Genomic DNA, 24,938 nt, shown 5'->3' with positions numbered 1-24,938 from the left:
GCAAGTAAGTACCGTGCAGTTTAAATGTGCAACACACCACAAGCACCTCGATTCCTTCCATATCCCTGTGAAACTCCAGCAAACTAGGATCTTTCTATAATCTGGAAACATTAAATTTCTTTGGTAATAAAACTAGAGAGTGGGAGTTTTAGACCATCTCTTAGGTCCTCTGCGATTCTGACGTTCTATGTCTGGCTAAAATTTTGGACATTCAGTATTAATTTCAAAGGAAATAGTCATTTTGCTGAAAAACATCAGGTTGGCCACAGAGGACGGAGTCGCCATGCTTGAAACCCAGGTTCTGCCTCCCCATCAGATTACTAAAACATTGCCTGTGCAAAGTAAAATGAAAAGGATGCATCTAAAATGTTTCACAGTTGACTGACTCTTCTGTACAAGCTTTAGAATCTTAAGATAAATAGCCTTTTAGTAAAAGAAGTATGAGTCATCTAGGGGAACAATTAAGACATTGATTAGATAATTTGTTCAGTTCAAAAAAACTGAAAAGCTAATTTAAAAAAAATAAATCTCAAAAACAGTCTTGGCTTAAGCATAGCTAATATGTAGTCTCACTAATTGGTCTAAAGAAAGGTGTGATGGATGCATTTCTTTACTCGCCCTTTCCTTGGAGATCTGACAGCTCCTCCCTGAGTTCCTAATGTGGGAAAAGCAGTGGCAAGTGAAGGGGCATCGCAGTCAGGTGAGTAATGACCCTGGAATCCGGCAGAAGGGATTCTGCTCTTTCCAAGCAATCGAATTCTTCACGAAAACTGCAAACATTCTAACCTTAGAGACCTCCAGAACTAGAAAACATGCAAGCAGCTTTTCTATTCTAAAGAAGCAAACATTAATACATGCTATTATCTTGTCCCATGGGAAAATTGACAGACTTCATAAATGGTAATAGTACTTGGCATTTTACAGAACTTCACACTTTTCAGGACGTTCGCACCACATTCCAGCCCCTCACTTTACAGACGAGGCTAACCGATGTAATAGCTAACGGGGACGCTAAGCCTAACTGCCTGGGTCCTAATCTCGAGCTCTATCACCTCCTGGCAGTCCAATTCGGGGCAGGTGACGGCACATCTCTCTGCCTGGCTTGTCCGATTGCGGTGACGATTAAAGTAGCCAATACACACTACTGGCAAACACTCAGTACTCAAGAGATAATGATAGCTAGCATGGACTGAGTGTTTACCACATGCTGGATGCTGTTCTAGATGCTTCACACGTCATGACCCAATAAGCCCTATAGCATTCATTGTGCTGGTGGTCACAGTACACTCCTATTTTACAGAAGGGGAAACTAAGGCACAGGGATGTTAAGTCATTCGCCACATTGCTTCAGGGTGTTTAGCAGAGACATGATTTTCAGGTCCAATCCGTCTTACAATGGCATCGTCGGCAAGACTCCTCGGTACCAGAATGAAAAGAAATTGTTTCCCGCTGGCTCCCAGTCCTCCCAGGTGTAAAGCCACCAGCCCTGGGGAAAGGTCTCAAAGCCTGTGGGACATGACTTGATCCATCAGGAAACATCCATTTCTCGAGCTCCTCCCTCTAAGTTCTGAGAGGAAAAGTCAGGGGCAAGTTGGGGTCCCCTTACCTCCAAGTGTCTCATCCTTGCTCTGGTAGGTTCGGTAGAGCAGCACGATTTCAATCCAGTGGGTGTAGAGGAGAGCGCCTGCCGCCAGCACACCTGCCAGCATCATGACCGTACCGAGTAGGATGTACAGGAACACCACTGGGGAAACACGGGGGCCATGAGCAGATGCAGAGACCGCATTCCTGGCACATTCCTGCAGGCCAGCGCTGTGAGCCCACCCAACGCCTTTTTGGCCCTTTTTTTTTTTTTTTTTTTTTTTTTTAAAGATTTTATTTATTCAGTTTTTCCCCCCAAAGCCCCAGTAGATAGTTGTACGTCATAGGTTCACATCCTTCTAGTTGCTGTACGTGGGACTCGGCCTTGCGTTGGACGGAGAAGTGGTGCCTCGGGGCGCTCCCGGGATCCGAACCCGGGCCGCCAGCATCAGAGCGCGCGCACTTAACCGCTAAGCCACGGGGCCGGCCCTGGCCCTTTTATTTTATCAAAATCCCTGCTGTTGGAAGCACTTCTCTTGAATCTGGAAACGTCTTAAATCACATCTTGAGGGAACTATCTTACCATGAACTTGAGAAAACCTAGGGGAATGAGCGGTTCCTCATCAATCAGGTGGCCTGGGAAACTGACAGCGCCACTTTTATTTATTTTTTTCCCACATAAATTTCCACACCACCCATCTGCATTCCTCTCATTGTATGTTGTGAACTATTTTTATGCATTATTGTCCCTACTACAGTCTAAACTTCCTGAGTCCAGGAGCTACTTCTGGCTTACTTTCACATCTTCACGGTACCTAACGCATGGGACCTTCCGCACCCTTCTACGGAGCATCTGTTAGGGGCCAGGCACAATTTTGTCTTCTTTGAGCCTCACAAGCATTCAAAACCTACTTGTTCTATAATCATCTATTAATTGAATGAATGAATGATATCAACTTCATCTCTGAGCATCTTCTTAAAGAAATTTAAAAACTATTCCTTACCAGGAATTCCCACTCTAGCTTTAAAAAGCTATCTGTGAGATACACATATTACTTTGAACACTGAGCAAGATTATTCTTTCTCTCCTCCGCTCTCCAATACCAGACCATCAAATCATCTGGATTCAGAAGCCAGGAAAGGAAAATAGGAAATGGAGCTAGGTTCTAACACAATATCTGCCACATAGGGCATGCCTTGTAGGAATTCGTAGAATGAATGAGTGAGTGAGTGAATACATGAATGAATGAATGAATGAATGAATGAATGATGGGCTTTTCCAACACAGCCCCCAAATACAGAGTATTAGCGAAGAGGACCAGCTCTGGATCACTGATAGGAAACTTACTAGTTGTGTGGCCTTGGTCAAGGTATTAAATAGGTTAACACAAGCAAAGTGCTTAGAACGCTGTCTGGCATCTAGTAAATGTTAATTGCTATCATCATCATTACTATTCTTTAGGAAAATTCCTCTCCTCTCAGATAAAAGCAGTTGTGTGCATTCCGCAGCAACCTTCCAGGCTTACCTCCTTTCTTTTCTTTCAGTTGGACGGACTGGGTAGTGTTCCCGACGGAGTTCTGGGCAAAGCAAATGAACTTCCTGCGAAGATCACTCTGAGTAACTTCTTTCAAGAGGACAACACGCTCAATGACTTCATCCTTTAGGGTGGATTTAACACTGGAAAAGGAGGGAAAATACCACTCCCGTTCAGTAATGTAGATTGACACCCATTTGCAGTCCAGTCATGTGCCACATAACGACGCTCCAGTCAACGACGGACCACACACACAACAGTGGTCCCATAAAGTGGCCCATCTACAGCTGTCTTCAAGTTAAAGAATATTGTTTATGTGAATGATGTTTTAGGCTGTGTTGCTTGGAGCCCACGATACCAACTCTTATTCACTGAATGCTTCCTATCTGCCAGAGGCTGCAATAAGCATATCACCATTACAGGGACCTTGCAAAGTGGAGGTTAATGTCCATAGATTACAGATGGCATGACGAAGGTTCGCAGGGGTTCACAATGCCAACAGGTGGAAAACAGAGATTCAAATCCAAGGGCATGTGAAGTCAGAGTATACTCTCTTGGCCATACTCAACTACTTTGAACTTTGACGCAATATCAGTGTAATATGGGACCCAATTACTTCCTTTAAGTTCTTGGGAAATTTTACTACTGCACCAAAATCTGTCCTTTATTTTTTGTAGTGATAGATACTTTGCAAAAGGATAATACATTTGTTCATTGAAATGTTTTGAAAATCAGAAGGAAGTTCTTAATATAGACTATTACTTTGGAACAGATCTTGAAAAATGAGGGACTGTATCCTTTAGCGACAGGACTGACAGATTGGATCCAAGCCCTTTGCATTTCCAGGGCCGGGAGTCCAGTCTCGTGAGGAGCCAGATAGCCTGAAATGTCTCGAGTTTTCCTTTCTATTGAGCCAAACTATCTTGCCAGAATATTCTGCCCACTAATCCGGGTTCTGTGTTCCAGAGAGAAACAAACTTAGTCTAGTGTCTCATGAAACATAATAGCTCCCAAGTCCTTCAAGACAGACGTCCACCCTGGGTCTCCTTTCCCAGGTGGGGTTGCTTCAACTGTTCCTCACTTCACGTATTTTTGGTCCGACTCCTTATTATTCTGCTGTTCCCTCTGGATAAGTTCTGGACTGTTCTGACTCTGTAGATTGGGATCCCTGAACTCGCCACTACCCTGACTGGATGGATGGCACTGGGGAAGATGGGGGGATGGGAGAGTAGGGGCAGCTTCCTTTCCCATTTGTTGGACATGCTGCTACTGTTCAAGCAGCCTGGGTCAGTATGCCTGTCTGTTAGCTTGATGTTTAAAGCAACCACATCAAACTGTTGCTACAAATTGAGCTTTAAAACAACTCAAATATTTCATTCTATGGCCCTTTCAGAAACTGCATTTGGTCACCATGTTTAAAATTGTACTTTTATTTTCACCACTAGTTGGTGCTAGTGGCTACACCATCCACTCAGTGTGTTTGCTCACCTCTGTGTGCACATTTTAGAGGTTTCTAAAGGTGAAAGCATTTAGCGTGAGTTGCAAAGAATATAGTCGGCTAATTTCCTTCTTACCTTTTCCCCTCAGGTGTTGGGACTTCCCACTCCTGGTCAGAATCTTTGACGTACCATCTTATCACAGGTTTAAAGTCCTTTTCGAAGCCAAATCGTGCCGTGCAGTTAAGAGTCAGAGGCTTTCCTGAAAACGAAGGGGCCACAGAAAACAGGAAGGAAGCCAGTGAGAAGGCTTTGTCCTGGGCAGGAGGAAGACTCTACCTGATGACTGTCCCCTGACGCAGTCAGGTTTGAAGGTAAAACAGGCATGCCAGAAATAACCAAATGTCTCTCTGCCTCTCATTCAGAAACAAATAAAACCAGGTATGTTTGTCTCTAGTGGGAAATACTTAGACCTTAAACCTGTGACGATATTCTTAAAGTGGAGACTAACATGGTCAGAGCATCAAAGGTTCTGATGTGGTTTGAGGACAGACACCAGGAAAATGAGGACTTTCAGTGATCTGCCCTGTCTGCCACCGCTGCTGTTGAAGCACAGGGTGTGTCAATGAAGAACATTTTACTAACCAATATTTGCATATTAAATAAAAATCGGGACGTTACTGTAGCATGTGGTTTAAAGAGGAAATTATTTAGATATTCAACTGTTTTTTGAACAGTGCTCTATGGACGGCCATGCATGTTATTACACTACCCTCTTTCTACCCAGCCTCTCTGTCAGGGGTATCCAGATATGCTCTGCCTCATACTCGGCATTTTAATGATGAAATGGTGAGGGACTCCAGTTGAAAACTCATCTTTGCACCTGAAGAATGCTTTTCCCCAGTAATACTTTAAAATTCACTGATAGCATATGTAACTTGGCTATTTTTGAGTTAATGTTTTTTTTCCTTCTTCTTCCTTCCAATCTTGTGATGTTGCCCATATTGCTGTTTCAATTTCTGAAATCAGGATACACTGCTACTGCCACCTAGTGGCCACCTTCTTTTACCATAATATCTCTTTTTACATTTCTTTCTACAATTATAAAAATCTTACTAGCATTTAAAAGAACACTTACTTTATTGAAACAATGAGCACATGGTTTTAAATAGAAAAGTTCTTATTTGGCTGTGTGGGAAGATTAGATGTGATCGAAGTTGACAAAATGAAAGGGGACCACGGGAAAGTCACTTTTCCCCTCTACCCAAATTCTTTTGGGACATTACTTGGAAATACAAATTATTTGAGCAGGGATTGTAGTATTCCCCTATAACTATTTTAAAGGCTGGACCAAACACCGTATTCATAAAGGTTAATGCTACTTAGGTTAGTAAATTGGTTAAATTTATAGGCTTAACCAATTGACCCAACCAATATATGTAACCACCTGCTCATGGGGGCAGCCAGGAAGAATCTAAAATCTATTGATCGTGTCCAATGCACCAACCACCTAACATACATTGTCCTGCATTTCTCAATGCAACCTTGTGTGGTCGGTTTTATTTTGCCTATTTACAGATTTAAAAACGGAGACTTTGAAAGATTAAGTAACCATATAAGTTCACAAAACTAGTCAGTGGCTGAGTCAAGATTCACACCCAGTTCTGTCTGACTTGAAATCTCAACGTTCTTTTCCTTATATCACACTTAGACCTGCTCCCAGAAGCACAATGTAATTCAAGGGTGAAAATACAACCCACCTTACCAAGTTCTACTTCCAGTGTGTCCTTGACGGGATCCAGGATATCTGGTTTGAGATTAGTGTCTTTCACTAAAAGATGAAAATAAAAATTATTATTTGCATTGGGAAATCTGAAGGCCTGATTGCTGAAGATTTGAGTGCATGATCGCACTTCAATCTAAATGCTTTGGAGCTCCCTCTTCAAATTTTATCCAAATTCATAAGGCTAGAAACTCAAGTTTCCATGTGAAAAGCTTGCCTCCAAAAAATGACTGTGACACCAGGTTGCAGGTGCTAGCAAAACGTTAGTCCTTGCTAATTCCATATCTGCCCTGGTGCATTTTCTTCCACAGCAGCTCTGCTTGCCCATTGCAGACTTGAGCCCCCATCCCTTTCTTCTCCTACAAGATGCTTTTTGGTGCCATCTGGCTGAGTACTCCAACAGGAAGGAGAACCTACCTGAGAAAAGGCACAAGTCAACCAGATCAGAGTCCACCCTTCCATCCTTAAATTCATGGTTCATTTCAAAATAAAGGTGAATCCATCTCTTCATTAATTATTTATCCCTCAACTTCCTGCCACAAACTTTCAAATATGCTTCCACTGTCAAACTTTCTGCTGAAGATGTCCTATCTCTAATAAAGGAAAATTCATCGTCTCTGCTCTGGACATCGTCCTCTCTTCCTTCTCAGGGACCTCCTTCCCTCAATTACACCATTTTTTGACTTTGACTTGCTCTCTCTCTCTCTGGGCTTCTTCCCATCAGCACTTATTGATGCTCGGTCTCTCCATCTTAAAAAAGAAAAAGAACTCTCCACCTCACATCCCTGCCTCACTCATTCTCCTGTTTTACCTCTCGACAGCATTGGGCACTCCTGGCTACATCCTCTTTGGAACTCTCTCCTCTTGTGGCTCCATGTTTCTCCTGCTCACCTTCCACCTCTCTACTCACTTTTCTGTGTGCCTGTGGGCTCTTCTTCCTCTGTGCCTTTTGTGAATATCAGTTCTCTTCCTAGTTCTCTCCTAGTGGTCTTTCATTCTACCTACTCTCTGGGTGGTACAGTTCACTCTCTAGGCCTCCTTCTTATGAAAGATCTTGGCCCTTGAAATGATGGCTCTCCTATGTCATCAATTTCACTTCCTCTACTGTTTTCCTCGCCACCCTTCCACTGATACCCACTTGCTGATGTCAATAACGACCTCCATCTTCCCAAATCCGATGACAAGTTCTCAGGCCTCACTATTTAATGCAGTGCATCCCTCCCTCCTTCTGGGACACTTTAGTCACTGTGCCTAGGGACAGTTCTCCTCTGTTCTCATACCCTTGTTCCATCTCCTTTGGGGATCCCCCTTTTCCCCACCTCTCCGAGTGTTGGAATTTTCCAGGCCTCAGTTCCAGGCCCTCTTCTCTCTACACTCAATCCCTAGGTGATCTCATTCAGTCCCTTTGCTGTAGACATCATGTTGACCACCCTCACATCCACATCTCCAGCCCTAACATCTCCAGACTGATTTATCCAGATACCCACTAGTCATCGTGACTTGGGTGACTAAGAGTCCTTCAAACCTAATGCTTAATTTCTTCCTCTGACCCTCTTCTTTTTCAGCCTTTTCTGTCTCATTTAATGGTGCCACCATTTATCAACTTATCCAGGCCAGAAAACTAAAACATCTTTGATTTCCCTTTTTCTTTTATCTTCCACATAAAATCCATCATCATGTTCTGTTGGTGCACAAACAAAGTCATTTCTCATCACTTCTGCTAAGCCTATTCAAAGAACAACCAGAGACATCTTTTAAGGGCATGAACCTGCTGCTGCCCCACCTGTGTGCTATATCAGCTCTTATGTATGCTCTGCTATGCTATCTTATCCCTATCGGTATATTACAGACAGTCTACCTAGTTGCCCAACTTAAAACCTGGCTGTCATCCTGGACTTCTCCTTTTCCCTCTTCCTCACTCTCAATTCCCAAATCCTTTCAGATGTATCTTCTAAATATTTCTTGAGTCCATCCACTTCTCTGCATTCCCCCTGCCACTCCTAGTTCAGGCCACCACCAGCAACTGCCTGATGAACCGTAGCAGCCTCCCAATTCTTCTCTCCACCTCCATTCTGGATCCCCCAAACCCATTTTCTACACAGTAGGCAGAGTGATCTATCTCAAATACAAATATACTCATGACATTCTCCTGCTTAGAACCCTCAATGGCTCCCCATTGTTCCTTGAATGAAGTTCAAATTTACTAGAACAGTGTTATTTCAGTCCTGCGTCCAGACACTCACCCTCAGCTGACCTTCACTTTCTTCCTAGACTGTACCAGGCTTTCTCTCACCTCCCGGACATTAACTATGCTGCTCCATCTGTCTGGAACAGCATCTTTCCCACCTTCCTTGGGCTAGTTTGTCCTCACCCCTCAGTTCTCACTTGGACTCGGTGTACCCAGGTTTGGTTTCGGTGGGTCTCCCATATGCCTTACTGCTTCCCTTTCTCTCCACTCATCACATTGTACCGTGATAGCCTGTTTCCTGTCTGTCTGCCCCACAAAATGGTAAGATCTGAGAGACCAGAGAAAGTGTCCAGGTACTCATTCTTACATCCTTAGCACCAAGCCCAGTGCCTGCCACATAGTAGATGTTCAACAGATATTTGTGTAAAAATGAATAAATGAAAGAATGAATGAGTAAATGAGGAAGACAGGAATGATGACAGAGAAGGCTTGGTTGAAACAGATGCAACAGATGTTACAGAGCCTCCCTTGGGAGGGAAAAGCAGATTCTGCCACTGAAAATTTGATGGGCTGAATTATCATGCGTGAGGGAAAGAACAACCACATCACTTGGAGAGGGCAAGTGATAATAGTAAGGTATTTGAGTTCTAACTTCTAGTCCAACGAACAATCTAATATAAATTTAAATTGCTGAGATCTGAAGTAGTGGAGAGTGCAAGGGCCAGGAAGTAGGCAGGAGTGTTTGACTTGGTTTCAGAGCTTCATCTGGTTTGTATCTTGCCATAAAAGAAGAGGAGGTAAAATTGATGAATATATTTACTGAAAGCTAAGTCAACCGTTCTGTAGCCGTTAAATACAAAGCATGAGTGGCTGACTGTTACGTTTTGACATAGGCCTTGCTTAAATTAATTATATCAGATAGTTTATTCATGCTGACACTTGTAAATCTAGTAAGAATGACCCAAAGGAAAGACTGGGCCAAAAATACAAGTCACAGAAGAATACGCCCAATGGACCAATAAATGTATGACAAGATATTCAGCCTCATTAGTTGTCAGGAAAATGTAAATTGGTATAAAAAAAGAGACCCCACTTGACACCAATCAAAAAGTCTGATAACACCAAATGTTATTTGGGAATAATGGAAATCTGTTCATTGATGATGGGAGTGTAAATTGGCACAAAGATACCTTAGAATAATACCACTTGTTTATAACACAAAACATATTTTATAACATAAAACAATATTCTTTTTTATTAACGGATACATGCATATGTAGAAAGAGCATAAAAACATAAATGGAGAGGATGTAATCTACAAGATTGGACTACATCTGGAAAGCTGGAGAGTGGGAAGGCATGAGGGCATAGGCCTCAAGTTATATCTGTGATGTTTTGATTCTTTAAGGAAAAAGCAAGATTTTCAGCATGTGTAAAAACGTTAACAGAATTAAAGCTAGTGATAGACACATGAGTGTCACTTATTTCTGTGCGTGAAATATTTGATATTGTTTTTTAATTTATTACAAAAACAAACCAGAGATCAATGCATGGAAAACCCAACATGTGAACTTGACTGTGATGCAGAACCAGGTCTGCCTTGGAGGATGGAATGTAGGTTAATGGGAAAATTGATGCTTGCCAACATTCAAGGCTTTACATGACTATAGTGTATGACTATCTTTTTTTTCCAAAAAGGAAAATATTACTAAGTCAAAGGAAGATAACCTTAATTAGGTAATTGGTGTTCAAAGCTCAAATCTTGAAACCAGGATCTTGCTTACCGATGGTTTTCACTTGAACAACAGCTCTGACCGTCCAGGAACTTGCGTTATCCGACTGAGTGTAATCACAGACGTACGTGCCCTGGTGATAGTCGTAAATTTCATCCACTAGGATTGGGTTGCTCCTTTTCTCAGAGAGTAGTTTTCCATTCTAATCCAAGAGACAAGAAAATTAAATAACTTTCTTTAACCAGAGAATTGTTATTAATGTTAATCGCACCTAGAGAAAAACTTCACGTGTTTGAACCAGGGAAGGAGAAAGTCAGTCTGAGATAAGGACATTGCAATGATATCCCTAAGCTATGAAGAGATTTTTTTCAAAAACTGTATTTGTAAGATTCTACTTGAAGTGAGATGCATTTTCGACTACAATTACATTATGTGTGGAGATCAGGGCATCAAATCCAGTCAGCCCACCAAGAGCTATTTAACTCAGTATTTCCCAAAGCGCGGCTCAGGCTCCAATTCTGGAAAACTCATAGTGTTCTAAGAAGCTGATTCCTAAATGAATTTTTAAAAACATATATATTTATACTAATGTTTCTGGAAATTGATATAAATTTTTTTGTGTATGGGGCTAACAAAGTTTCCTCTTTAAATAAACTTAACTCTACTAAAAATAAATCTTAAATTAAAAATATTAAGTGAATAACTAATCAGGTGTGCATAAATATGACAAAGAATGACTGGTGATTGAGAAACAATTCTTTAACTCATAGTAGACCCAAAGCCAAGTGAGAACTAAAATACAGTTATGAATGTTTCTCTCCCTTTCTTAGAATCTACCGGTGACAGTATCTTGCCTTGAGGATCAAATCTAAAGTTCTTCACAGTTTGACCTTGCCATCCCTTCCTGGACTCATTTCCTGCCACTGCCCCTCTAACCACTTGCCATTGCCTAGATAACCATGCTCTTTCTCAGTCCACGCATCTGCACATCTCCCACTTTCCCCGCTGGGTACACTGCTGCTCAATCTTCAACTCCAGCCCAAGTGGTATCTCTCATGGACATGAGTTGTCAGGCGCTCCTGAGCCAAATCAGTCACTTCCTGCTCCCAGAGCAGTGAGCACAGACCTCCATCATTGCACGTAGCCTTTCATAGTAATTATGTGTTTAGGTATCTCTTTCTCTGTAGTTGTTGAGAGCAGCCTTTGTCCCAGAATGCAGAGCTGGTCCTGGACACACTGGGAGGAATAAACATAGATGCTTTCTCAGCGAGCTCTCGGTCTAATCTGGCGGTTTAGATTAGACTCTCGCTCTCTAGTCTGGCGGTGAGCCAGAGTACGCTGCACTCAGGTTGCTCTGACTCAGTTCAGGCGAAGCAGGCGTGCTCCCTTCAGTAATCAGAGCCTTGAAGAACATGTAGAAATCAGTCAATTGAAGGTAAATGCCATTTTAGAAACATCTGAAGCACAGTATCGGTGTGGAGAATGAGGCCAAGGTGAAAAAGCTGTGTTTCATCTTTGGTCTCCAGTGTATAGCAAGCAGGCCAGCAATAGTAAGATCTTTGTAAACGATGTGTGAATAAATGCATGTATAATTGAAAGAAAGGTTTTGAAGCATAGTAGTCACGCGATCAGACATTTTTGGGAAAATGACTGGCAACTGAGTGTGGAAGATCCTGTAAATTTAAGCAAGAGCTATCATAATCAACTTAGTATCACTAGGGACTAGGACATATATACAGCTCCATAAATATTTGTTGAATGATCCAGTATCACTGTACCAGTAATCCTGTGGCCCCTAACCTCCATGTAGCACATGGCCTTCCAACTTCCAACTGAGAGTACCAGGAGCATCTCTCTCACCACTCCAGTCAAAAGAAAAGAGATAAACAACAAAAATAACAAAATAATAAGAACCTATTGTCTATAAAGATTACAAAGTTCTTTCTCACATATTACCTTGTAGTCTCTGACTTGATTTGCACAGATTCTATACCTTCCATTTTATAGATGAGAAAATGGAGGTTCTGGAGTTTGTGTTTTGCTCTATATCACAGAGTTAGTAAGTGAGAGGGCTGAGACTCAATCTAAATTTTTCTGACTCTGAGTTTCGTGTTCTGATTGAGGAATTTCCCTTCCACTTTGCCTGTTGAGTCATAGCAGCAGGGATTCCCCACTCCAAGTCTCTGGTGTGGTTCCTGTAGCCCAAGAAGAAATTTCCAGTAGGTTGGCAAACAGCGTAAGAGGAGGGTCAGAACTGGTCAGAGAGGAGCAGCTGCAGGTAGGAAGTAAAATAAGGCCAAGAGGTGGGAAAGACAAGGTTAAATATCTACCAGCTGATCCCAAGGATCAAGAACGCTTTGAAAGGAAGGTTCAGAACATGGAGTAAAATTCAGAGATAAAACTCTAGAAAACACAGTAATAGGCAAAGAACAGAAATTGGAGTGGAGGTGTGTGGTAAATCACATGAGAAAGTAATGGGAGAGGAAGCAGAGTTGTAACCAAGACCTCAGCTGAGCCATAACAAAGTGGACCAGATTTTTTTTCACAAGAAAATATAGCAAAAAGATAAGTATGGCTTAGTATGTATGATTAAGATGGAACTGAAAGGAAACATCAAAGAAAAGAGATAAAGGAGAAGCAATTTGTGTCAAGAACGATGGGAAATCCATTCTAAAATAAATTCACAAATGATCCTAGAAGGAAAGAGAGATGCTAATGGGGCTGCACAGGGAATTCTTTGTTTTGCTCAGATGTGAAACAGTCATGAACAAAATATGGAAGGAGGAACATCTCAGTGTGGGCCTGTATGAATAGTGTCAATAAGTCCTAGAGAGAACTGAGGCATCCCCAAAAAAATCTGAGGACACTAACAATGACTTTTAAAGGTGTGCGTGAAGCATGGAGAAAAACGAAGAAAACACATTCATAAGAATACCAGGAGCGGGTATTATAATATTATCCTCTATAATTGTCAAGCTCTTGTACTACTAGTCAGTACAGCCACTCCAGGGAGCACAACACACAATGTGTTATTCTTAGGAACCATGCTCCCTGGAACTGGGCAACACAGTGGAGCTCCTCCCTGGGCTTCCACCACCTGGTCTGGGAGGACTTCCAGCATCTGCGTCTCGAGCCCTATCCTCCCTGATGTACTTGAGGTTTTCGTGTCTGTCTTGACAACTCATTGTGTCTGGATCTGTATGTGTATACACATATTCACCTTGTCTCGCCCCTAATTGAATTAGTTTCTACTTTTTCCAACTTGGTAAATGCTGTGAATATATTTTAAGCCATAAAAGACCCAAAATATGATAGTCATCTCTTGCACACACCCCCAGTTAAAGTATTTAATCTTTTATTTTACTCCTTGAAAATCTCACTAGCATCCTCTATCTTCTCTCTGTCCCCACTGCTAGTTCCCCAGATCAGTACTCACACTTGTAAAGTTCAACCACACCAACAAGGACTCCATAACCATACCACGTAACCACCCACAGTCTTTTTTCCAGCTCTAACCCAACTACACCACTCAAGACCTCTCTGCTCCCACCGTGCTGAGCCACTCACCATTCACAGAATGTAGCCTTCATGTTGCGCTTTCTTGCTGAGTGCAGCTGCACACTCTCTTGCCCCAATCATCAACTGACAACATTTACTTATATCTAAATTTTGTACTAATATTTATCTTTTAATGGGAAAAGGGTACATTATGGAAATTATGGACTGATGAATCTGATATCAATCCTTAGCCAAAGTCTTGAATGAATTATTAAACAGATGGCTTATGAACCCTTAAAACAAAAAGGTGATTAATATTGGCCAGCCTGCATTCACTAACAACAATCATGCCAATCTTCTCATTTCATTCCATGATAGAAGGATTAGACCAGAGACTCAGAGGAATACAGTAGACACACCGTATCTTCACTATAGTGACTCATCTGGAAAATGCTTTGATGATCTCCTTGTCAAACAAAATGGATACATGTGGGCTGAATGATTCAACATATGGGTGCCTTTTTTAGTTAACTGAGCAGCAGTACCCCAAAGTTGTGGATTAATGGACCATATGTAACTAGAAGGATCAATCTAGAGTCAACAGCTGTGAACTCTGTCCTCAGTGCCTGGCTGTTCAGTATTTTTACTAAGGTCTTGAGTGAAGACCTATCATGCTCACATCTCGTCTACAAATCTCACAAATCTGGGAGTGAAGGCTAATATGAATCAGAATTCAGCCTCTTGACATACATAGAATGATAAGCTAAAACCAACAAATTAGAATTCAATAAGAATAAATGTAAAATCATGAATATTGGCTACAAATTCTACTCTATTAGCACGAAAGAGAATCAGGCCAGATGGCAGTTCTTGTAAAAAAGACCTACCTGCCAAATCAGAGTGAACCAAGCAGGGAAGGGAGCTGTCCCAAAGCTAATACAATCATCGACTGCACTTACAACATTGTTCCGAACAAGGAAGGAAATAGTTTCTCTCTTTTCAGTATCGGTTACACGGCATGCGGGTTCTAGCATTGAACAGATGTTAGGAAGTTGTCTAGGATTTTGAGAGTTCTGAAATGTCACAGTGAAAACAACCAAGCAGGCCAATGTCTCGACCTTGGAAACAGATTTCAAAACCAAATCTAAATGATCTTTGCTTCTTCCCTCCTTGGCATCATATTGATCTCTGGTGTAGCCAGTCTCACCATACTCCCCAGATCACATGTCATGAGGCTCACAGAATGCCATAAGGTGCCAGTTACTGCGAGAATTAGGCCAAAAGGAAATGAGAAGGAGAAGTGGAAGGTCTGTCTATGTGCGAAAATTCCATGGAACACAGGGCTCAGAGACGACGCAGCAGCCACGTCAGTATTGTGGCAAGTGAATGCGGCATATAAGCGAGATTACCTTAAACCACCAATGGAAAAGTTATTCAGGGCACAAGTCCTACTGACGGGTCACAGCAGCGTCACAGACACCCATATCTCAGTGTCCTAGGCCATTGCAGAAGAGCCTCTCCCGTGGCCTTTGTTATAATTTTGCCTAGGTCAAAGATTCACTTAGCTAGGGAACATGAAATACCCTTTCATTAAATGTAATTATCATTTATTTAAGCTGAAGTCTGTTTATGCCAAGCCTATTTTTTCATTCTATTTTCAGAAATTAGGAAAATAGAGAGAAAAAATTTATTCTTCAAATAAATAACAGATAATTCACTTTAATTCTGACTTCTCGGTCATTAAGTATTTCAATTAAGAATCTCCAAGCCTAAATTTCTTGATGTGCCCATTAAAATATTTTGGAAGGCCCCAGAGACTCCAGCCCCTGGATTTGTTTCAGTTGGATATTCTATACGTCTGTCAGGTGCCCCCTGGTCAGCAGTTTCATGTGAATTCAGCGACACCGTGTTCTCATCCTCTCAGTCATGTCAGTGTCATCTGTTCTGAGATGCCTTAGGTGTGACTCACCTGGGGTTTAACATGAAGGAAAGAGCCCTGGGCATTATTTCCTGCCGAGTGTCATCACTTTTAGTGATACATGGCTTCCATAAGGTCTGTGACTTTCCAGGTTACTGAGTGCAGGTATATATGTGTGCGTGTGTGTGTGTATGCACATGTGCACACGTGTGCATACACACATGCAATTCATGAAACATAATCTGAACCTTGAGCTGTCCAAATCTGCATCGGATGGTACCATTTTAACAGCCACTGTTGCCTACTTTTGACACAGATGCCTATTAAACATGAAGCACTCCTGACATTTGCAGTCAAGGCCACAGAGAAGTGAAATAAAGCTTCCTTTTGTGAGTGCCATATAGCTCTAGGGTTTAGTTTACAAGAGCCATATATGCAGAAAGTTGGCAACTACTACATGGCTTGTGCTTACGTGAAAGCGAAAATAGCTTTCGTTTCAGTGATGCAATCATTGCAAATTCAGATGCGTTTTCATCTGAAACAACTGGGACAAGCCTGCTTTTCTGGCCTAGGAACAGCCTACTTTGACATAGCAAGACATCTGTCACCACAGATTACAAATACTTTTGAGCCAAGGGAAGTTTTGTTCCTAAGAGAGAACTGAAAATAACGAGCAGAACCATCAACTGTTGTTACTAACCTCATTTGAGAGGTTATGAAATTAATATGTTTCTTAAATTAAAATTTTTTTAATGCCAGCATATTTTAAGTGTCACTTTAACATACAAATGTGACATCTTAAGCACATCACTCACCCTCCCTGTGTACTTATTTCTGCAATGGACTTACTAACACCTGTCCACATATTGTCACTGAGTCTCAAGAGAATCCAGCGAGGAAATGTCTTCTCACAGCACGGTGACTGTGCTCCTGGGAGTCTCTGGTTATTGAGTTCTCTGAGTATTAGAGTTCATAAGGCCACTGGATAAACACAGGCCACCTTCTTTACTTTCATCCGTGGCAATTTAAAATGATATTTTTATATTAACAAACAGATATATTTTGAAGTCAAATTTAAAGTTTTGCATGATTTTTAAGGCAAAGTACTGGACTTCAAACAATTATTGCAAGTGTAGGAGGCAATTTAAATTCTATTTCCAGATTCCACCACCCAGGGGTCAACTGACCTAGGGCTACATGGGAAGAGATGCTTAGGCAGCATTTATATATCCGTTAGCAGTTGAAAAAACCATAAAAATTGGTGAAAATGTGAAGTATTTTTGTAATAATGTTTGCTCACATGTGGTTAATAACTCAAAATCATCATGAAACTCGCCTTTTCCTGTTGTCTGTTCCCTTCTCCTCATAGCACGGTGCTCCCTTCTCCCTTCTCACCTGTGCAAGACACCTGTCACCCAGGCCACCCTGTGTTTGCCATAACTGTCCTCCCAGATGCATCCTCTTTGGAAAGTATTCCAGTCTCCTATTTCTTTCAGAAACTCTTCAAGACTTACCTGTTGGGCACACCCTTCCCCTTAGCCATGCCCATGGCTTTGCAAAGACAGTAAAAGTGAACTAATCTGGCCTTCTGCATTAGTGCATATTTGTAAGTTTATGTCTTACCTTACACGTAATATACTTGTATTTTAGAAATTTTTCTGGCAATATCAAAAGGATGGTTCTAGTGACTGGAATACCAGGCTCTGTGGCTACCTAGTAGAAAGACCATTTTAGAAAGTCAAGTCTTCTCTGTAGGCACAAGGCCAGTCTTTGGAAAGCTCTAGACCTCAGATTCTCAAACCTACATTTCAATAAAGTACCTACAAACTGTATCATAAAAACCACTCTCACACCAGTTTCAGAGAAGTCACTCTTACCTGGTACCAGGTGACCTCTGGACTTTGTGCATCACTTTGGCAGCTGAGACTGGGGCAATAAATAGAGTCAGTGCTACCAAGAAGAAGGTATTGCTTATGTGAAACAGAGCTCACACAGGACGTGTTTGTCTTGGGCTTAACTTCTAATATCGTCTTGACACAACAGGCCTCATCCTGGGGGCTCCTAGGAGAGTCAAAAAGGTCCTGTGAACATAGATATAATATCCAGATAATATAGGATTTGGGAATGTTTTCACATAGCGATGCATTTGGGGCGTACCTAATCCTGGGTCTACAAATATATGACCCAGCATTATTCATCCCTGCGGTCAAAAAACGTAGGGTGCTCTTGTCCTGGATGATGTGAGGATAGTTTTCAGTAATTTCCTCTAATAGACCTCCATTTTGAGGTTGTAGGTACCATTGGACATCGGATAGGTCCTTAATACCACTGCAGAGCAGGTGTCCAGGGCCTTGTGTTGGTGAAAGTTGACTTCTGTGGTAGAAATGGGATTTCTGTGGCTCTGGTAAATCACAAAATAAGAAAAACTCCTCCTCACTCTTCACAGAATACATCCAAAGAATTTTTTTGGTGGAGCAATCTGAAAACCACAATAAACAAAGCAACACAGAAATGCATTAGGAGAAGAAACTAACTTATATTTACAAAGAGTACTTGATTCAACAAGGGATTAAGTCCCCTGTGTTTCTCTTCTTGACTGTTCCCATTTTGTAGAGGAAAAGTAATTCAAGTTCTAACTCCTCCCGGTGGACTCCATCACCGGTAGCAATGGTGGTTGCCTGTTAAAGATGCCCAAACCACACCTCATTCCTCTTCAGCTGCTCCCATTGAACTACAGTGACTGGGTTCCCCATTAATGTTTGGTATCAGCTGAAAGCTGTTCACCCCAAGAGTTTCTCCTTCTACACTCGTCTTAACAGTAGGAAGGAAATGTTCTGATTAATATGTCATGCTGCTGATATATCAGATAGATTATCTGTCACTTTGAACTTTGACCACAAAACTCACAGTGTCAACATGAAAAGTGAAAACCCGTACCTGAAATATTAAATCCTTTAATTTTCACTCCTGCGACAAGCCAAAGAAATATCCAGCTCAAATAAAGCATTGTTCTCCCTGGGTCCTGTCATCACTTTAGTGAATTTGTTCTGTTGCCAGAGTGCAGTACATTGTGATTCAGAGCTCTGTCCTGAGAACCTTCTTCGTTTCTGTAAATCAAGAAATGGGAAATGGAGAAATCGGAACCGGTGATCAAAACGCAAGTCACACAGGAAGCTTTGAAAGGGCAGGTCCTACCCAAACGAGCCCTCACATGCCCACAGTTATGTGGTATTTTCAATGGTGTGTAGCAGTGTTTTGCGTGTGTCATTTCTTACACAGCTAAAGGAGGGAGAATATCTCAAGCTCATGGTATCACTTGGACCTATGCACCGTATGGTGTGTTCTTTTGGCTCTATTTATTCAAGGAATTCTTTTTTTTAACGTTCTCACCTAGTATGTATATTTCTATGAGTACTTTGGAAAAAGTTAAGTGATACTTTTCCTGAAAAGATGACCTAAGTGAAATGAAAATGTCAGATTCTCCACAGTTAGGGAAGGTGGTGTTATAGCTCATATGTACAAAATTTGAGAATGTCTGCGCATTACCAGTTTATAATAACTGTTCAAGAATAGAGGATGCTTGACTTGGTGCCCCAAATAAGAAAGGGCTGTCACTGGATGGCATTACTACCAATCCTCTGAAACAAAAGCGGAGCAGTCACCTCAAGAGAGAGAATCAGAGCCTGGGCCAGGTTCATGGTTCTTGTCCCCTTTGTTGATAGGGTGGTCATGGGAAATTTGAAACCATGTACAAGGAACAAAAGATAAGGATGCTGGGTGGGTGTCCTGTCCATTCGAGCTGCCATAACAGAATACCAAAGTCTGGATGGTTTATAAACAACAGAAATTTATTTCTCACAGTTCTGGAGGCTGCGAAGCCCAAGATCAAGTCACCAGCATGGTCATGCTCTGTTGAAGGCCCTCTTCCTGGTTCATAGCTGGTGCCTCTCACTGTGTTCTCACATGGTGGAAGGTACTAGAGAGCTCTCTGGAGTATCTTTTATAAGAACACTAAACTCACTCATGTAGGCTCCACCCTTATGACCTAAGCACCTTCTAAAGACCCCACATCCTAATACCATCATTAGGGGTATCATCTTTGGAGGTTAAGACTTCAACATATGAATTTGGGGGAAAGGGGTTACAAACATTCAGACCATAGCACTCGGTAAGATTTGATTATTATTTAATTTTGTTGTGAACAGAAAATAAAGGTAATTTTGCTAAAGAACAGTTTCATCTGTGTCTCTGAGAGTTCTAAACTATTATCTCTAACATAAAAAATGGCCTATATATTACTCTTGGGGTCATAGGAATAAGGTAGTTTATCCTTGAACTTTAGCTAAAAATTTCCCCTAAAACATTCCTGTACTGTCTTAGGCTCTTTAAAGGAGGGGACGCAACATAAATAGTACAGTCTCTGTTCTCAAGGGTCTGTCATGATGTGGAGAACAATGTTAAAGACACAATTATTCTTCTTTTGTGTGTATGAGGAAGATCAGCCCTGAGCTAACATCCATACTGATCTTCCTCCACTTTATGTGGGACGCCCCCACAGCATGGCCTGACAAGAGGTGCGTCGGTGCAGTGCACGCCCAGGATCGGAATCCAGGCTGCCAGCAGCGGAGCATGCACACTTAATCGCCACACCACGGGGCCGGCCCCAAAGACACAATTGTTCCGACACTTCTTAAAATGGTAAGGAAGACTCTACTCAAGACTATTGCAGTGGGGGAAAGAGATCAAGCTGGACTCAGAATACAACAAGCATGAGTGAGGATTTATAGCCAAGGAGCAGGGTGAAGGGATCAGGGGTGGATAATTACTAAGAGGAGACATCAAGGGTGGGAGAATTCTTCCCAAGTGACCTGACAGGATTCTTGCTAAGGCAGGTCAAGACTTGGCTATCAAGGGTGGGAGATGAGGACCTTGATCAGATATCAAGGGTGATTAGATATCAAGAATAAGAGGATGACTAGCAGAATTCTTTGGTAGTACTGAGCTGGGCAGACCAAAGACAGGATAGGGCCAAGATCAAGGCCTAGTCAAAAAGAGGGCTCAGAGGAGCCTGACTAAAGTTTGATCAAGGAGAGAGTCTTTGTCAACACAAACATGTAAATAAACAATTACAGGAAAATGCAATGAACAAATGCAGGGATAACAGAAAAGGAAAGATAAAGAGAGAAGAAAAGAAAGAAGGAAAGGAAGGAAGGGATGAAGAGAAAAAGAGAGAAAGAAAGCTTACACTAAATATCATAAATCCACTCTGAAAGTTCTCTTTAAAAATCTTCTCTCCACAGCATCCTTGTTTTTTTGGCAGCTGACAAAATCAATATCTCTCTCTCCCCACCTCTAACTGGCCATGATACTTCCTCTTACTCCTCCCTGCACTCACTGGCCATTCTTGCAACCACTCCCTCCACTCCCAACTTTCTCAGGACATTTCCTTCCAGGTATCTCCATCTTTTCTCCTAAAGAAATACTTGGCTTTCATTTTTTTGCATGTGGCTATCCAGTTTTCCCAACACCATTTGTTGAAGAGACTTTCTTTTCCCCATTGTATGTTCTTGGCTCTTTTGTCAAAGATTAGCTGTCCATAGACGTGTGGGTTTATTTCTGGGCTTTTGATTCTATTCCATTGATCTGTGTGTCTGTTTTTGTGCCAGTACCATGCTGTTTTGGTTACTATAGCTTTGTAGCATATTTTGAAATCAGGGAGTGTGATACCTCCAGCTTTGTTCTTTTTTCTCAGGATTCCTTTAGCTATTCGGGGTCTTTTGTTGTTCCATATAAATTTTAGGATTCTTTGTTCTATTTCTGTGAAAAATGTTGTTGGAACTTTGATAGGGATTGCATTGAATCTATAGATGGCTTTAGGAAGTATGGACATCTTAACTATGTTAATTCTTCCAATCCAAGAGCACGGAATATCTGACCCTTACCTTACACCATACACAAAAATTAACTCCAAATGGATAAAGACTTGAATGTAAGACCTGAAACTATGAAACTTCTAGAAGAAAACATAGGCAGTACGCTCTTTGACATCGATCTTAGCAACATCTTTTCAAACACCACATCTGACCGGGCAAGAGAAACAATAGAAAAAATAAACAAATGGGACTACATCAAACTAAAAAGCTTCTGCACAGCAAAGGAAACCATCAACAAAATGAAAAGACAACCTAACAATTGGGAGAAGATATTTGCAAACCATACACCTGATAAGGGGTTAATCTCCAAAATATATAAAGAACTCATGCATCTCAACAACAAAAAAACTACCAACCCAATTAAAAAATGGGCAAAAGACCTGAACAGACATTTCTCCAAAGAAGATATACAGATGGCCAACAGACACATGAAAAGATGTTCAAAATCACTAACTATCAGGGAAATGCAAATCAAAACTACAATGAGATATCACCTCACACCCGTCAGAATGGCTATAATTAACAAGACAGGAAACAACATGTGTTGGAGAGGATGTGGAGAGAAGGGAACTCGCATACACTGCTGGTGGGAGTGCAAACTGGTGTAGCCACTATGGAAAACAGTATGGAGATTCCTCAAAAAATCAACGATAGAACTACCATATGATCCAGCTATTCCACTGTTGGGTATTTATCCAAAGAACTTGAAAACACCAATTTGCAAAGGTACATGCACCCCTGTGTTCATTGCAGCGTTATTCACAATAGCCAAGACTTGGAAGCAACCTAAGTGCCCATCAAGGGACGAATGGATAAAGAAGCTGTGGTATATATACACAATGGAATACTACTCAGCCATAAGAAACGATGAAATCCAGCCATTTGTGACAACATGGACGGACATTGAGGGTATAATGCAAAGTGAAATAAGTCAGAGGGAGAAGGTCAAATACCGTATGATTTCCTTCATTAAGTAGTAGATAATAACAACAATAAACAAACACATAGGGACAGAGATTGGATTGGTGGTTACCAGAGGGGAAGGGGGAAGGGAGGAGGGTGAAAGGGATAATTCGGTACATGTGTGTGGTGATGGGTTGTAATTAGTATTTTGGTGGTGAACATGATGTAATCTATGCAGAAATAGAAGTACAATGATGTACACCTGAAATTTTTACAATGTTATAACTCAATGTTACTGCAATAAACAAAAAATTTTAAAAAATAAAAGAAAAGAAAAGAAATACTTGGCTTTCCTCATCTTCCAAAATTCTTCATTTTCAGCCATTTTCCAGCACACACACTCCTACATGCACACACCACGTCTCCAACATCTTCAGATGCAGGAGGAAGGAGTAAATTTAATATTTATAAATTAGTTATCAATAATTAATATATCTCTAACAGAAACATCAAGCTTGAAGTGTCTTTGGGGATCCAACTGGAGCAACCCAAGGGCTGCCTGGTGGGACTCACAGAGGGGCCTGGGAGTCAGCAGGATGGGGGCGAAGTCAGGCTAAAGAAGTGTGTAAGCTGCAAGAAGAGAGCAGATAGACTTCCCTGAGGAATAGCAGCCCGGAAGGGTGGGTCATGCCCAAGGGGAAATTAAAAAGGATAAACTCAAAGGAAAAAAAGAAACAGAACACAGAGACTACCCTGACATTAAGCACAGAGAAAGTATGGAGGAAAGACTAGATGTCAAAGTCAGAAGCTACAGGGGAGTTGGGCACTATAAGGACTGAAAAGTGTCCGTTAGCTTTGGCCACCAATGGATAAGGTCAGCATGAGCAGAGGGGGTGAGATGGTGGGGAGCTGCACGGTGACAAGGGAGTAGGGGAAGGAATGTGAAGAGTAGGGACAAACCACGCCTTCCACAGGCTACACTGTGCAGGGAAGACAGGGAGGTGTTTGCTCATTTGTTGACAAGGGGAGAGCTTGGACGTGATTCCACTGTGAGGGGAATGAGTCGGCAGGGTAGCAGGTCAAATACAAGAGAGAGTAAGGAGAGAAGGCACGGACCAATTTCTAGGAGGAGGCAGGAAGAGATGCGACCTTGAAAACCACGGGGAGATTATCTTAGACAGGAGGTGGGCAAGCCACTCAGGGTGGGAAGGCCTTTGCAGACCAGTTTGCCCAGGTGGGGGCCGGAAGTACAGGATGATTCCACCTGGCTACTGACCTGCTGAGGGGAGAGTGCTCAGCAAAGAAGGGCTTCAGGAGATGGTGGAGGGCCTTGAAGAGTGCCAGGGATGGGGACTAGAGTCACTGCATTATTTATCCCCACTGGGGACAACTGGTGGCTCTTCTTAAGAAGGACGGTGGTCAAAGAATGAGACAGGGTAAGCAACTGCCTTTCAAGATGTGGTCTGCCCCCTTTGTCTTCCTTTCCTTTGCCCACAAAACCCCTGAGGGAACAATCTCCCTACCTCCAGCTGCTGGAGGCAATTTCCTAAAAAGCAAGCCTGAGGATATTATTTCCATGCTAATAACTTCACTGACCCCACTGCCCATGAGACAAAGAATCGATTCCAAAGCACCATGTGCAAAACGCTGTATGACTTGATTTGGCTGTCTCACATCTTATCTTAGATTTCTTCCCCAGAGAGACTTTCCCTGACCACTTGCCTGATGAAGCCCATCCCTCCCTCCTCACCACTGCATAAGCCAGCAACCCTCTCTCTTATTACTCATTTTACTTTGTCTTAGCACACATTATTGTCTGAAAATGTCTTATTTTAAAAACTTCTCCCCCAACTAGAATCGAAGCTCCATGCCAGCAGGATCTGAGCTTGTCTTTTCCAGCCTGCATGGTCTCTCCCGGAATAATGCCTGGCTAACAAGAGGGGCTCAGTAACCTTGTTCATAATTTATCCACACCACAGAGTACTTGTTATTTCATATACCGTGTTTCCCCACTAGATTAAGAACTCTTTAAGAACAGGGATCCTGTTTCAGAAATCTTATCTCCAAATCCTAGGACAAAGCTTCATGCATAAATCGTAATCACTTCTGTTGTCCAAATAAATGCAAAATACTTCAGGAGGAGTCAAAACAAATACATATTAATCTAGGTTTAACCATTAACTTGCCGTGTGATTCTAGTTAAGACACTTAACCTCTCTCTGCTTTTGGGGTTTTTTTATATGCAAAATAAATTATTTGGATTATATCAGTACTTCCTCCATTTTAGAGCTAAGGTATCAGAACTTCTGGAGATTAAGCTGGGAAACCTGTATTTATTTTTTTAAAGTTGCCTGACTTGGGAACCATGGAAATAGATAATTGCAAAGATCATCTCAGCTCTAACAGTCTGTGATTCCATTGTGGGAGACC

General features: G+C 41.8%; 1 protein-coding gene across 2 annotated transcripts in view; it reads right to left on the bottom strand.

Annotated features, from left to right (window-relative positions):
- The window catches only part of IL18RAP (interleukin 18 receptor accessory protein), a 30,369-nt gene that overhangs the window by 2,770 nt on the left and 2,661 nt on the right, over nucleotides 1-24,938 (bottom strand). For both annotated transcript variants that reach the window (XM_087426302.1, XM_004435869.3), the window contains 8 exons: nucleotides 18,610-18,779; nucleotides 17,830-18,151; nucleotides 17,550-17,733; nucleotides 10,308-10,458; nucleotides 6,318-6,383; nucleotides 4,691-4,814; nucleotides 3,108-3,259; nucleotides 1,607-1,744 (listed from right to left, as the gene is read on the bottom strand). In XM_087426302.1, coding sequence (XP_087282428.1) covers nucleotides 1,607-1,744; nucleotides 3,108-3,259; nucleotides 4,691-4,814; nucleotides 6,318-6,383; nucleotides 10,308-10,458; nucleotides 17,550-17,733; nucleotides 17,830-18,151; nucleotides 18,610-18,679 — 1,207 coding nt within the window. In that variant the 5' untranslated portion in view covers nucleotides 18,680-18,779. The remainder of the gene's footprint in view (nucleotides 1-1,606; nucleotides 1,745-3,107; nucleotides 3,260-4,690; nucleotides 4,815-6,317; nucleotides 6,384-10,307; nucleotides 10,459-17,549; nucleotides 17,734-17,829; nucleotides 18,152-18,609; nucleotides 18,780-24,938) is intronic.

Source organism: Ceratotherium simum, chromosome 40, assembly GCF_057802395.1.
Source record: "Ceratotherium simum simum isolate JZ-2026a chromosome 40, ASM5780239v1, whole genome shotgun sequence".
Taxonomy (NCBI): domain Eukaryota; kingdom Metazoa; phylum Chordata; class Mammalia; order Perissodactyla; family Rhinocerotidae; genus Ceratotherium; species Ceratotherium simum.
The sequence above is the reverse complement of the archived record's forward strand: the minus strand, read 5'-3'. Positions and strand labels throughout refer to the sequence as shown.